Source organism: Gavia stellata, chromosome Z (assembly GCF_030936135.1).
Source record: "Gavia stellata isolate bGavSte3 chromosome Z, bGavSte3.hap2, whole genome shotgun sequence".
NCBI lineage: Eukaryota > Metazoa > Chordata > Aves > Gaviiformes > Gaviidae > Gavia > Gavia stellata.
The window spans coordinates 58234536-58249144 of record NC_082637.1 but is presented as its reverse complement, the minus strand read 5'-3'; the positions used below and the strand labels follow the sequence as shown (position 1 = coordinate 58249144).

Here is a 14609-nt window from a genome sequence, read left to right as displayed (position 1 = left end):
GGAAGGTGATCCCTCCCTGCTCCTCAGCCCTGGTGACATACATCTGTGTCTAGTGTCTAGCTCTGGGCTCCCCAGTTCAAAAGAGACGTGGACATACTGGAGAGAGTCCAGCAAAGGGCCGCAAAGATGATGAACAATTAGAGCATCTGTCATACAAGGAGAGGCTGACAGAGCTGGGACTGTTCAGCCTGGAGAAGAGAAGGCTCAGGGGGGTTATAATCGATGTATAAATACCTGATAGGAGGTTGTAAAATAGATGGAGCAGAAATTTTCTCAGTAGTGCCCCATGAAAGGACAAGAGACAATGAACACAAATTGATTATACAGGAAATCCCACTTAAACATAAGAAAAAGCTTCTTTACTGTGAGAGTGGTTAAACACTAGAATAGGTTGCCTAGAGACGTTCTGGAGTCTCCATCCCTGCAGATACTCAGAACCTGACCAGACTCAGTCCTAGACAAATGCTCTATATGATCCTGCTCTGAGTAGGGGGGTGGACCAGACGATCTCCAGAGCTGCCTCAACTATCCTGTGATTCAGTATCTAGTATTGATTCTAGTATTGATCTAGTATCTAGTAGTGATTCTGGTATCCAGAGCCTCAACTATCCTGTGATTCTGTGAAGGTTTAGTCAGTAGGCAGCACCCTTGTAAGACCTGTATAAGTGGTAAAACTCTCCACAGCACAGTAGGACAATGCAGCCATCTCTATGTCAACATGCACCTCTTGGACAAAACAGAAACCTATAGTGTTATCTAGCTGGCTGTCTATGGAATCACATGCACCATCACTTACTTTGGCTTAGCATTCAGATCCTGAATGCTCCACTTACAGTTCAGAGAAATTAAAAATGCATATAGAAGGAAGACTGCTTGTGATCGATTATAGCTGGCTTTGCTTCACAAGTTCTTCCACTGGTAACAGGAAGTAGGTCTGGTTTGTAACTCCAGTGCTGCCATACAAAAAGTCCACAATTAAGATAAAATCCCTACTGAACCTAGTGGAATGCCCCTGGCATTACCATCTCTCTCTTACCATACTTTCCTCTAAATCCCTCAAGCAGACTTATTTTGGCCTGAAAGTTTCCATCTTGAAACTTTCCATGTTTGCACTTTGCCCAGAAGCAAAGCTTTTTGGACAGTTTCAGCAAAATCTGTTATTTTTTTCCTCTCCGCTTTCATGCAAGCTTAAATTACTTCCAACCAAAAATAGTTCCAGAAATGAGCTCTGAATGTGAAACATTTCCAACAGAATATAGGGATAGTTGGTCTGATCTGTTAAAATGTAGTAAAAGCATAAAATACACTGGATTTAATGATCAAATCGATTACACTCCAAATTACCACATATCATTCCATGTAAGAAATCAACTTCTATAGACATGCAGCTGTATTAAAACCTGGAAAGAGATATAAGCTTTTTTTGCACAATGCATTACACATCTCTAAACCACATCAATTCACTTGGAATATAAAATAAATCATCAATCTTTTCTGATTTTCCCCCATTTAAAATAAAAATACAAAGAGTAGTTTAAATAAGAAGAGGGGGTATTTGTAATACCACATTTGCCCACAGACCATGACCTTCTTGGGATATACTTGAGGATAAAAGTGTTTTTTTCAATGGTGTTTGGTTACTGGAAAAAATGGAACTTTCCTTACAAAAAGCCTGGCCCTTTTAAAAATAAAAAGCACAGGGTGAAAAAATCTGGAAAAGAACAATTAAAAGTCTTCTCCCTCTTCTAACCTGGAGACCCTTTGGTATCCTACTAACATTTTAACGCAACCTCGTCCTGCAGTTTATCAGCCACTGCTATTAGATACTTTTTTCACTGGTGGCCAGTGTGATGCAGTGGTGATTTATTTCCATTCCTATAGCCTTTCTTTTTCTCCTCTTCTTCTACCTTCTGCTGCGGCTCATTCTAACCTGCCTTGTGCGAGCACTTTCCTGGAACCCTTTTCCAGTAACTAACAACAGTACAATACTCAAGCAATGCTCAAAACAGAACACAAGACATTTGTTCATCTGCACTGCTTGCTGGCATAAAAATAAATCTTCCACATAATTATCTAGCACATACAGCAATCTGGATAAGCAAAAGGCTAAATTAGCTTTCTGGAAAACAATAAAAGCCTGAACTCATATTTATAATGTGCACTCAGAAAACCTCAGAACTGTGTAGAAATTGATCTGTTTTCTGCATTATATCCTGTTATGTTGCTTGTCTCATTTAGACAATTAATATGAAAAAAAAACAAACCAAAAAACCCACAAACCATGCAGTCAAACAAGGGGATAATGAGGAATTGTGCTGCTAAAAGTGGGAGGTTAGCACTGTCCTTTGAGCAGAGCTATTTGAAAGAGCAGATGAGAACAGAGGTCAGACTTGTATCAAAGCCAGAGTGTAATTAGAGACAATTTCAAAGTCGATCTAGAGTCCCCAGAGAAGACAGGGAACATGTCTGGATTCAAAAGTATGATGGAAAAGCATGAGAAGAGCACGCCTGGTGCTTGGAGATCAAGCCATGTGCACATAAGCCATGCATCAAGTGTTCATATAGGCCCAAGGCTCCAGGCAGCGCTACAGTACAGCAGTGTTGGGTGAATCCTAATTCTCCTCTACTGGAAGAGGCAATCAGGGGACAAAGAAGGGGGCAACTGGGAAAAGGAAAATAAGAGGAAGGAGGAAAGCAAGATTCCAGAAAGCCTGGGAAGGGTTTTAGGGCTGTGATGAAGAGAGATTGGGAAGGACAGGGCTCTGTACTGCTCCTGCAGTACTTCTAGGCTCTGGGGCAGAGCTGTGCATGGTAGCGACAATGAAGACAGTCTGGGGCAGAAGAGTGGGAAGAGAAGGAAACTGATCGGAGGGGAGACAAATGACACAAAAGCATCTTAAAGACATGTGATTTGTCCAGTGCAGCTGCTAGAATGCAGGGGGGGTGTGCACAGAGGGTGAGAGGCTCTCTTCAATCAAAGGATCCTGCTACTGGGACAGGGGAGACTCAGAGTGACACTTGCATCCACATCCATCCATTTGCATGGGCTGCTCATCGCTCAGTTGTGACCCAGTTACTGGAGCCCCAACATCTGTGATTAGCTCCTGACAGAAGACTAGCTACCTTCAACTGGTGAAACTGGCACTCAGGGCTGACACATGCACTGGTCAGGAACATCAGTCCAGCAGGGACAAGTGTGATAAGAACAACATTAGCAGTGGAGTACAGCAAAGCCCTGGTCTTAGCTTACAGACAGACATGACCAAAATCTACATAACCTGCCCTTGCTTCACCATCCTTCATGACAGGGAGTTGCACAGAGCCATGATACTGCAGGAAGATAGCACGTTATAATCTTCATGCATGCCTGAACAGCCATTATCAGCCACCTTTCATTACCTCCCTGCCTTCACACACAGGACCCTTGTTATGACAAGTTTGTAACCACAACTCCCTGCTGCAAGTGAGGAGATTCTCACAGACTTCGAATATCTTCAAATGCTTTTAGTGTTTAAGTAAATATTTTCCTTGCCTTGTCTAGATCTTACATCCTCACTAAAGCAGTAGCCACTGAGACTGGAAAACATCACATGGATCCTGACACTGGTTTCAGTCCTCCCCCTTTCCCAAGGCCCATATGGTCCATGGTGGAGGGGATGCAATACTTCTCTGGGAATTAGCACCTGTCTTTTCAAACATGGATTCTCACTTCCCTTCCCTGGAGCTAGAACAAAAGACGGGAGTCACGGCAAACCAATCCTGTTTACACCCTCCAACCAGCCCTAGTCTGAAGTGTGGGTGTTAACCTCACTGAATTGGATGTGCTGCTGGATGTACCTATGGATTTATGCTGGCTGCTAAGAGGCAAAAAATGAAGTAGGTTTTCCCCATCTGGGCCCTATGCTTTGCTCCAAAACAGCGGCAGAAAAAACTTCCTTGTAGTTCTGGAAGCACAGTGAAAGACAGAAGAAGCTGCAGCAGGAAGAGAAAGATCAAAGTGTGCCTTGCCTCTCTGCTCACACTTATTGAGCCCCATAGATTCACACAATTTGGTATGTTGTTCTTTTGGATGTGTTCTTTTGAAAGGTTTATGCCAGCACTGGTGCAACCTGTGACTTGCTACCTTTCATCTCAGCTCCCTTTTTCTCCTACTCTTCTGCCTTGGTTGGTCAGAGCATAAACACATATGTTTAAGAGCTGTTCCTTTTGTGTGTCCTCTGTAGTTGATTCAGTATCTTTGACTATGCGTACAACAAATAAGTCTGTAACTAATAAATATTGCAATTAATGACTACACTGTGAGATCTTTGCATACTGAAGAAAAACACCCTCCTACACTGAAAAATTTTTCCTACTAGGGTACAACTATCAGGGCAAAGCTGTGTTCTGTGTCCACCATGGTAAAAGTACTGACCCTTCTTTAAACTGAGGCAAGCATTTGTAAAAAGCTTCTAGTGGATGTGGGAAGAATACGTTCAGGTTGAAGGGCACCTTAATCACATACCAGCTCCAAATGCAAAGAAGAAACTCTTGTCTGGGTACTCTTCCAGCAGGTCCTTCACCCTCCTGCCCATTCGCTCATTTCGCTTGTAGATGAGCTCCTGACGGAAGTAGCTGTCTATCTCTTGGGCAGTAATGCGTTCATGGGCTGGAAGTGTAGCATTAATGAAATTTGGGACCTAAGGTAGGAAAAAAAATGTCTTCATGAAAGGGGCATTTATTTCACAGGCAGCCATCATGCACAGGCATTTTGCCCCAGCACTGAATGTGGCCATCTCATTGTCCCTCAAGGCACATCCAGTAGGACAAAACTCAAAGAAAGCTAAAAAATTACTCAGAGAACTTCTAATAATGCTTAGTGCCTCATTTCTCTCAACATATCATTTCATAAGCCAGCCAGCTGAATTTTTCTTGGTGCAAAGTCAACAAATACTCTCAGTTTGCCACACTGCAGATCCCAAATACTGATTGCTCGGCTGAAGAAAGTAAATATTTGCCCTTGGCTATCTTTAGCTACATACCTCTTCCTTAAATTGCCATAGGTATGACATAACTATAATGATAATTACATTCTTCTAAGAGAGTTTGACTAGTATCAGACCCCTCAGGCTGTCAAAGAATAACTGCACAATTTGAACTAATTAACAAAAACATCCCCAAACTTTCAAAAAGAAAGAGGGCCAGATTTTGTCAGGAAAGAAAATATTACAACCTTTAAAATACTGGCTTCCTCCCCTGGGGCCACCAGGACAGATGTAGCTGCACACTACCCTGACCTCTCGCTAGTGGAGAAAAACGTGGGTCTGGCTTCTTGACAAGTAGCTTTGGGCATTGCAGCTATGGGAACTGCTAAGGAAAGGGCCTGCAAGCGGTGGTTTCTGGGGAGCAGAGCAACTAAGCCAGGTACTTTTCCTTGCAAGGCTGCAGTTCTGGAGCCACTCAAGAGACTATTACTAACTGTTTCCAAAAGGTTCTTAGCCCACAGTGAGTCATCTACTGGGCAAGCATGCAGTCAAATACAATTTATAGAGGAGTTTTGCTTAAAAACATAAGCTGATAGTGTTGCAGGCTATTAGTACTCAGCTCCATTGTGAGGGTGAGTGCCCTGGAGTGGAGCTCCTCGTGTAAGTAAAGGGCACTTGGTCCCTGAGAGACATGCATGTCTTGGCAAGAACTGTTCTCTCCAAGGACCTCAAGGCAACGCCAGCTGTCTGCAGTCTGTAACACCTGAGCAGAATAGTGATGCAGCATCTGTACGCTCTTACAGTGCTGACCTCCTTTAAGAAGCCCTTTGAAATCTATGAATGAAGTGCACTGTGTAAGAGCTAAGCAGTATTAATGACCAGGTTACCTGCACCTGCAGGCTGAAGGGTGTGCAGGACAGGAAGGTAACAACATATGCGGAAAGCTGAGTGCTGGAGAAGCAAGGGTTAGCATGACAGTATTTCCAGCTCTGCAGCACTGCACTGTATATATCAAAAGGCCATAGGAAAATGGTTATTCAGCAGGGAAAGCCCAGGTACCAACACCCACTTGTTCAGCAATGCAAGGCTAGAGCCTATGTTTTCATTGATGTGCACAAATTGCCAGGCAGTGCCTCACGGACAAGAATAGAGAGGCCTGATATCTCAGTCTGAGGTTAGCTAATCTAACAGCCCAAACAGGCCAAATTGGTCCCTGCTGGGTATTTTCTTGTGGTTTAAAGATCAGAGCATTGCATTCCACTGTGCTGCTTAGGAAACCGCCTCCATAAACCAAGTCTGTGAGGCCTCAGAACGTTTTCTTTTCCTTAACATTCAGACTAAATCCATCTTTTCTTTGTTTCACTCCATTTCTCTTCTTTGGGCCTTGCCCACAGTACACAATCATACTGAAAGGGGACGTTAAAAAGCTTGCAGCTTGCCCAGCCTTACACAGGCGTCCAAGTCACGAGTGCATTTCTCTGTCGCTATTTGCACAAAAGAGCCTGCTGCTGCTCTCTGTTGGCGCTAAGTTTGCTCATACCTAAGCTAGCATAATTCCACAGGATCCTTAAGAAAATAAAGGATTAAGTCATAGAGCTTTGACACTAAAGCAAACACGGCACTCGCCCAAAAGGGAAAGCCAGGTGCACCTTCGCTGCTTGCATGCAGCAAGACAGGAGTGAGGTGGTGCAGACTCCTGCGACAGAAGGCGCAGGAAAGTGGGCACACCAGGGAGCTAGCAATGAGCCCTTGGCCCTCGCCTGCAAAGGGCCTGCCTGAGGAGAGATGACTGTGAGTAAGACAGGGGTTAGCGCTACAGGGACATGTGCATAGAACAAGGGCTGCAGTGGCAAGACTCACTTGAGAAGTGTCATGGTTGAAGATGATGGTGCTGAGGTCCCCACAGTTGTAATGCTTGATAAGGTCTTCTGTCGTATAAGGGATCTGGAAACTGCCTGCTCGGAGGCTCTCCTGCTGCAAGAGAGTCTGATTCAAAGCAAAGACCACCTGAGGGAGGGGGAGAAGGAGGAAAAGACAGAGTTCCTGGTGAGTTCTCGTCTCGCCCCTTGAGAAGGTCACAGACATACAGCCGCCCACTGAGGGCTCTCTGAAACTGTTCCCGCTCAAAGAGCGCCAGTCCACACGTCACCAACCCGCGCCTCCTCCAGGTCTGCAGATACTCACACCTCAGGTCCCACGGGCCTGCTCATAGGGAACTGACTCACCACACGTAACTCCAGGAGGTTTTGCCCATTGCAAGATTAATACAGAAGACACACAGGGACAGACTGAAAGAGAGGCAATCGCTCCCCTAGAGGACAGTTTGCCTGACCACCATAGGGCGCTACGGCCTGACGGGCTCTTATCCCCATGGGTCCTCAGCCACCTACCTAAATTAAGCATGTTTTCTCCTTGTTCGCTCTTTCTTCCCCATCCGCAAGGAACATTAACGCTGTCATTTCCTGTCTTGTGACTCCTCCTCCCACACTCCCCTTCATTTCAGGCAGGAATGGCTCTCAAGAGCAGGCCAGGGAAGGATGGCAGCTGCAGGGGGACACAGGTGGCTACCCTCCCCGCAGGCAAAGTCTGAGGGCAGTGGCCCCACAGTGGCCCAACACTCTCGCCTGACTGACTGTCTCTGCAGGCACGGGGGCTGTCGCTGCCCACGCTCCCTTCTTCTCCTCCTCCTTGGCATTCACCTGGGAATGCACACACTCATTCCCTTCGCCTCAAGCTGAACAGCATGGCTGCCACAACTCCTGCTCCCAGGGAGCCTCTCCCTGGACCAGAAAGGGAGAAGATCAGCAGAGGTCTCCTCCAGGTGTTGCTGCTTCCCCACCTCCAGCACAGCGTGGCTTTCCCAGGGCCGTGGCCTCAGGGCCTGACACAGAGAGAGCTGCTCTGCCGCTCCAGCTGCCTCCCACCTGGGGCAATGTACACTCCATGAGGATGACTGACCCTTAAAAGGCACAAGAGAGCAGTTTGGAGCAACACTTGACAGGAGCTTCTGGAGCCAAACAGACGATGCAGCACCTCTGTACCTCTCCCTGGATGTGGTACCTCTGTAGCTCTACCTCGCTGCTCCAGCCACAGCAGCAGGCAGCCACCAAGCCTCAGAAAGGCAGGGAGCCGAGGAAAGACTTGGGGCAGAAACTCCCCAGGCTGAGTATGGGATGCCAGTGGGCACACTGGTGGGGCGCAGAGCTGGTTACTCACCCATGCAGACAGCAGCTCTCCATCAGCATGTGGCAAGTAAAACACTGCCAACTCTCCTGAACACAGCACTTACTCAAGCTACCGCTGGTTTGCACACTGAGGCTAGACAACTGTAACAAACCTTTCTACTACCTACTGGCTTGTTTTTTTATTCTGAAGGACATAAGCTGAGAGATATTGATGAGGTCTTGAAATACATTTCAAAAGTTACTCTTGGGAGGGTTATTTTCCAAGCTCTGGTGACTCTCTGAAGCCTGATGAGGGCTATCCTCCTGGGTATTTGTCTCAAAGACCATCAAAGGCACTCCAGAACTGCAGGTATTAACCAACACAATGAAACTCACACAGGAATAACCATACTCCTCATGTACTGAGGTTATGTGAACCAATTATTGGGATTACAGGACAGGGCAGATGTGGGAACAAACAGGTGCAGTTTGCCCTCCCTCAGCACAACAATCCGTCTGCTACATAAAAGTGCAGGTCCCACCGAACTTGAAATCACACTGTCCTCACTACATCTAGAGCTGCCCATCTGGATCCAAACCACTGTGTATTTAACCAAATATGAAAGCACGTAACTTAGCATTTGTTCTGGAAGGGTCTTCATGAATAGCAACATCCACTCCCATTATCATGTTTTTAAAAAGGGCAAGAATTCACTTTGTTGTTACAAACTGCACCTGATTAAAAGAATACCTGCAGGTATACTCAGGAAAGTTACATCAAACTAACTAGTGGCCATCTTGCAAAGGACCTCTGTTTAATTTGGAAGTAAATTAAACAAAAACAAATTGAAACCACTTTATGTCGGAACAAAAGTTTGCATGCAGACTGGGGTTTATTGCACTCCAAAGCCATCGTTTTCCATTTGTTTGGCTTCACTTCCCACACAGAGAAGCCCTAATGGATGTTAATGACCAGAAGAGATTCAGTGAGAGACAAGCCAAATCCATGCTGAAAATGTGGGGTTTCTACAGCCAGGACTGCTAGGTCATGCCAGGAAAATCTCATATGTACAATCAGTCCAGCCAAAAGCACTTCCATGGGAATGGCTTCTTTTGTAATTTATTCAACCACCATAGCAGCATCCGCTTGGACAATTTACAATTAAAGCAATACGGCCCTTTCTAGACTCTGCAACCCCTGAAACAATGACCTGACAGTCGCTGTCCACAGAGCAGGAATAAGACCTGTGACGGTCTCCTGAGCTGGTCACGTAGCTCTGCCTCAATGTAGAGTAAGCACATCAAAGAGGTTTTGCAATCTTTACTGTTTGATTTTCATCCAAACACAAAGCAGCGGAGGGTAACCAGCTTCTGTGGAGAAAACACCAGCCTGCTGGGCGAGACATGAGAACAAAGCAAACCTTCCTCTCTCCTCTGTTCTCCCACTGCCTGCACTCCCGCTGTCACTTGCTCTGCATGCTACCCTCTGCTCCATGCACAACTCTTCCCTCCTCCCTTGCAGTGTGCTTCAGGTGAAATAGATTCAATCTCTCCTCCAAACAGACCTGGCCTGGCTAGCAGCCAGGTCGAGCCACACAGGCATCTTCCTTCCTCATGCCCACCCACTGGCCGTAAGAAACTGGCACACAGTAAACTGCAAACAGCTAAATAAATCTGTCTCAAGAGCACAGTTTAAAACCTCAATGACTACCTGCAGTTATGGAGAATTACTGCACACATTTACACAGGAATAGAGGCAACTCACACACCGCCCCCCCCCCCCCCCCCGCCCATATTTCTAAACTTACTGCTGGCATGACACAAAGCTGTCCTGGTGAGGCAGCTTTGGTAGCTCTCTGGTCTTTGCTAAGAGTACATCTTTCTGGTGTGAAGGTGGGAGAGTTGGTACTGGACACGTGAAGATCCCAGGATGGCAGCAGCAGAAGGGCTTGCCTGCCTAGCTGGGGAAGCTCAAAAGACCTTTCATGATGTGGTGGTTCATGTTTCACCTCAAAGAACAAACAAAGTGTCCAAGCTCACTGCCCAAGACTCCTACACCTTATCCCAACCACGACTGCCTGGGGATAGAGCATCCAGCAGGCTGCCATGGATTCCAAAGCCCAGTTGGTGGGTTTGCGTGGCACTGCATGGGCTGTTTTTCTTTGGCACGGAGGACTACAGAGGGCTGTTCCCTGCCAGGTCAGACTTCCCCATGAGCAACGTCTTTCCCCATTTGGATCTAGACCTGCATCCTATCACTATGCATAGCACCTGAGAGAGAAGTCACACAAGAACCACCTGAAGCCCACCCAGAGAGGGGACTTTCATCCTGGTGTTGTGAGGGACAGAGGTGGTCTCAGCTCCTTTGATAACAGCAGCAGCAGCCCAAATCCCTCTGCACCATTCTCAACCACAGCCCAAGCACTGGGAGCAAGAAGAGACAATACACAATAAATGGGCAGAAATCAAAAAAGCATCCATGTCCTTGACAATTAGCCCTCCCTAATGAGTTACGGTAACTGATGTCATCAGGCTTTGCACAGCTGAAGGGCAGGAGATGCTATGGCCAAAAACACTCTCCACATCAGCTGGTCTGAAAAGAGTGGTGGTATCTGCTGGAGGGGGATCGTTGCACACCTACTGAACAACTACACAGGATTACGACTGGGCATCAGTGTGTGTAGAGCCTCTCAAAGAAATGTGTATCACTTGCACCTTCTTAGGGGAAGTGTAACTCCCCAGTAGAAAAAGAAGGGATGTGGGGGTAAAGAGGGAGGAGCTGTTTGCAGTACCAGGTGTTGCTTACAGCTGTGCCCTGGTGAGAAAGTTATCTCTGGTAAATAGTAATGCATAAACATTGTCAGGACCTCAAGAGAAGGAAGATTCCTGAGTCTACTCTTCTTAAAGGATTTACTTTGCTGAGGTGGGTCTTGCTCAGAGGTTGAGAACTCTTATCTGTCATTATTTCTCAAAGAAAACAGACGGTGCAAAGTGATACTTAAGGAAGACCACAGCCATCAAACTCTGCAGATCTGACCCCAGCCTTGTTTACCAGATGTGAAAAGCTGAAGAAAGTCAACAGAGCATGAGAAACAGAGACCAGATCTGCAACTGCTATATTTGCTTAGCACAAATACTGCTCGCCTTCCTATTCAATCCTGCACTCCTTTCATTTCCAATATGTCCAAGGAGTTAAGAAGACAACAGAAAAGAAGAAAAGGTTGAAGAGAAATTTTCAATTTTGCTTGGAAATCAAAACCAAGAATTTGTGCGAAGCTGAGCTCCTCCAACAAGTGGTACAGAAAGTATGCACCTATCTTGCAGGTATCTCTTGCATTGCATTGTGTTTTACTAATTCCAAAATCTTTCCTGTGTTGGAATCCACAGAAATCACTCCACATTCATCCTCCTTGCAAAACTATTCTTCCTTACTTCACACCTCCCCCCCAAGCAACTCTACCCTACTCTGCTCCATTAAGTGTATTCATATTAGCATCAAAGCATCTCCTGAAAAGACGTATTCAGAGAACAAAAGTAACAAGTTTATTAGAAAGGGATTTTTTTCCTCCCACCTCCCATTTCCACTGTGATCTCTCTGTCTTCCCCCAACCCTCTCCCTTTTTGTACTGTGGAAAAAATCGATTAAGCTCTCTGATATACATATTGCTGCAAGCCTCATTCTCCTCCTGGAGATTTCTTCAGCTGTCAGGAGACACTTGTCCCCTTTGCCAGCATTGTTGGAGTGGCCTGCTAGGCTAAGGGGGTGGGGAAAAAGGGGTTAGAGCCCAGCAGATGCCTTTTTTGTCAAAGACAAAAGACCCCCTGCCATCCTCTCCACTTTTCAGCACTTTCATCCACACTGGATCAAAGTGCTATTCTGCATATGAAAGGAACATGGCATTATACGCCTCAAATTAGCCTATCACCATCCCGCTAGCCTCCAAGTCCTCCCATCAAAAGCGCTCACATCTGTTCCATCATTTGCCTCATCTTCTGGGGGTTTTTTTCTGTTTTTTTTTTTGAGGGCCATTAAGCCCCTTGAATTATAGTCTGGGGGAGCATCTTCCTTGCTCTGGGATCGCTCAGCTGGACAATTTGCTTTTAATTGTCTTAAGGAATCATGGGCTGCTTTTGGGTCCTTCCCAGCAACTAACTGCATCCATTAAGGCTTCCATTCAGCCTTGTCAGCCAATTCTTTCATTCTTCCTCCTTCTCAAAGGCATGTTTCTCTCCTTGCTCTTCACCTGGAGGAGACCATTGCTTCTCTGGGCCAGTGAACACTACTGCCCCAAATTAAAGTAAGCCTCAAATCAAAGGCATCATGGCTATGAAAGTCAATATTCCTCCTTTGTCATGGTAATGGTCCAGCAGACCAAGTGCTGAGAAGAAAGTAGGATTCCTCACTCCAATGTGTTGCAGCTCCTTAGATGTCTGGTGCCCATGCCCCAGCTGCCTTCGAGGCAGAAAGTTGGGACTGGCCTCAGAGCCTGCAAACCTGAACCCAACTGCCATAAGGAGCCCTGCAAATACCAGCCTGCACACACAGATAGAAGAATTCTGATGTGGCAGGGGCTGACAATACCAATAGGAGATTTAACCCACCATCTGCAGCCTTCAGAGGTTCATAAGCAATTTTCAGGGCTGTTGCACCATATGAGATGCTCCTTGTGGCCCCTGCAACAAGCTTTTGTAAAGAAGTGAAAAAAAGGAAGGAACTTCCCAAACCTGGACCACTTTTGTGAGAAAGATTGCATTCAGTGGAGTAGGAGAGACAGGTTATCCAAGGGACTTATCCAGAGGACAAGAAACGAACAGTACAAGTCACTGAAACAAAAGGAAATAGAAACTATTCTAGGTTACCTAAGAGCTACAAGTTTCCCATGGGCTTGGCTTTATTTACAGCTTTTGTTCTCAAAAGCCAGCACGGCAAGCAGAGGGAGCACCTCTTCTCTAGCACGATCATCTAAGGCACTTAGATGACACTCCATTTGCCTCAAATCAGACATACAGATGCTGGCAGAGGTAATGGCAGTGAAGAATTTGGTCTTTGTTCTGCTGACAACAAACTCACCCTGGCACATCTGGTGCCAGATTCTTGCAGTGTGTTTTTCCAGAACTGAATAAAAAGATGCTCTGAAGGTTTTGGTTGTTATCTGAGATTTATATGGGAATACACAAGCGAACCCTTCTCCAGCTGGGAGCTATAAAAACAAGGGACTTTATCAGGCACTTTTGAAGCACTAAATGAATTTATCATCCTTCTCTTGATGCAGGAGGATGGTAGATAATGCTGAATCAGAGGAGTACTGCTTACAACCTTGCTGGAAGAAGTTCAACTCATTTACTTGTAACAGACTGCATTAATACATAGTCTTTACACTGATTTACAGGCTTTTACATTTCAAGTCAGAGCAGGAGAAATAAAGACCTCACCATGTGCTGAATGTGTAATAAGATCAGCAGTGGAATAGATTGTTCCCATTTCACAGGTCAACTTGCAGTTCACAGCAGGACACCTCCATGACATTGCTGGGACTTGCTCCCGTCTTTCTGTAGGGCTAATAGTGTGGCTATGAACCTGCTGCTGTACCTCGGCCCTGAGGGCTCTCCATCTAAGTGCTCACTGGGGTTCCTCCTCCTGCTGCAGGAATGCCTCAAGCTTTGGTGAAGTTCATCCTTGTGCAGCAAATCTTTGGTTTGTTGGGGAAATAAACTGGTGATGCATGTTTGCATGTTACTAGAGAAGGATTAAACTTTTTTTTTAATTCCATCTTTGTTAAGGATTTTGTAAACATTAGCAAAGTTTGTTTTTAAAACCTTCACAAATCAAACCTTCATCAGATACATTTTTACCTCATTAAACAGAACTAGGGACCAGCCCTTTGTATAACTTTCAGGTTTCTACAGTCCCGAACCAAAGTTCAAAGTAAAAAAATGGACTTTCAACACACTACATTTAGAACTCCTGCCTGTCACCTACTCAGTATTTCTTCAGTTAGTAATGTCCAGCTTGTTTTGGATTAGCATTGCCACGTAGCTCCTAAACTCAGGTCAAGATCAGACTTGGGAACAATTCACCAAATGAAAAAGAATTACTAGCAATCCAGATTTTTCTTAGGGTATGACCACTTTCCAATTTACAGGACAGTCAAACCAGTATGCTAATAGTAAGGGTTTCCTTCTTTTGCATAATTATTTATTTTACAAGACACTTAACATAGCCATCTCAAAATTGTATTAAAAGAATATCAGAGGTGCAAAGTGAAAAATCCGAAACTAGAGTTCCTTGGGCTGAAACTGGCTATACTTTTAAAATTCAACACCTGCAATTAATGTTTTGTTTGTTCATTTTATTTTTTTTTAAAAAAAACCTCAACTAAGATAGGAGTTGCTTTAGTCCACCTCCTCTTCCTTCTTTTGCACTAGATATACTTATTTAGTGGAAGCAAACCTCAGTACTGAGGTTAACAAAGCAATTTTC

At 45.3% G+C, this 14609-nt stretch overlaps 1 protein-coding gene across 1 annotated transcript in view; it reads right to left on the bottom strand.

Moving 5' to 3' along the window:
• The window catches only part of TRABD2A (TraB domain containing 2A), a 74963-nt gene that overhangs the window by 19982 nt on the left and 40372 nt on the right, over nucleotides 1–14609 (bottom strand). The window contains exons 3-4 of the mRNA XM_059834027.1: nucleotides 6825–6971; nucleotides 4505–4679 (exon numbers count right to left, since the gene is read on the bottom strand). Of these exons, the coding sequence (XP_059690010.1) occupies nucleotides 4505–4679; nucleotides 6825–6971 (322 nt within the window). The remainder of the gene's footprint in view (nucleotides 1–4504; nucleotides 4680–6824; nucleotides 6972–14609) is intronic.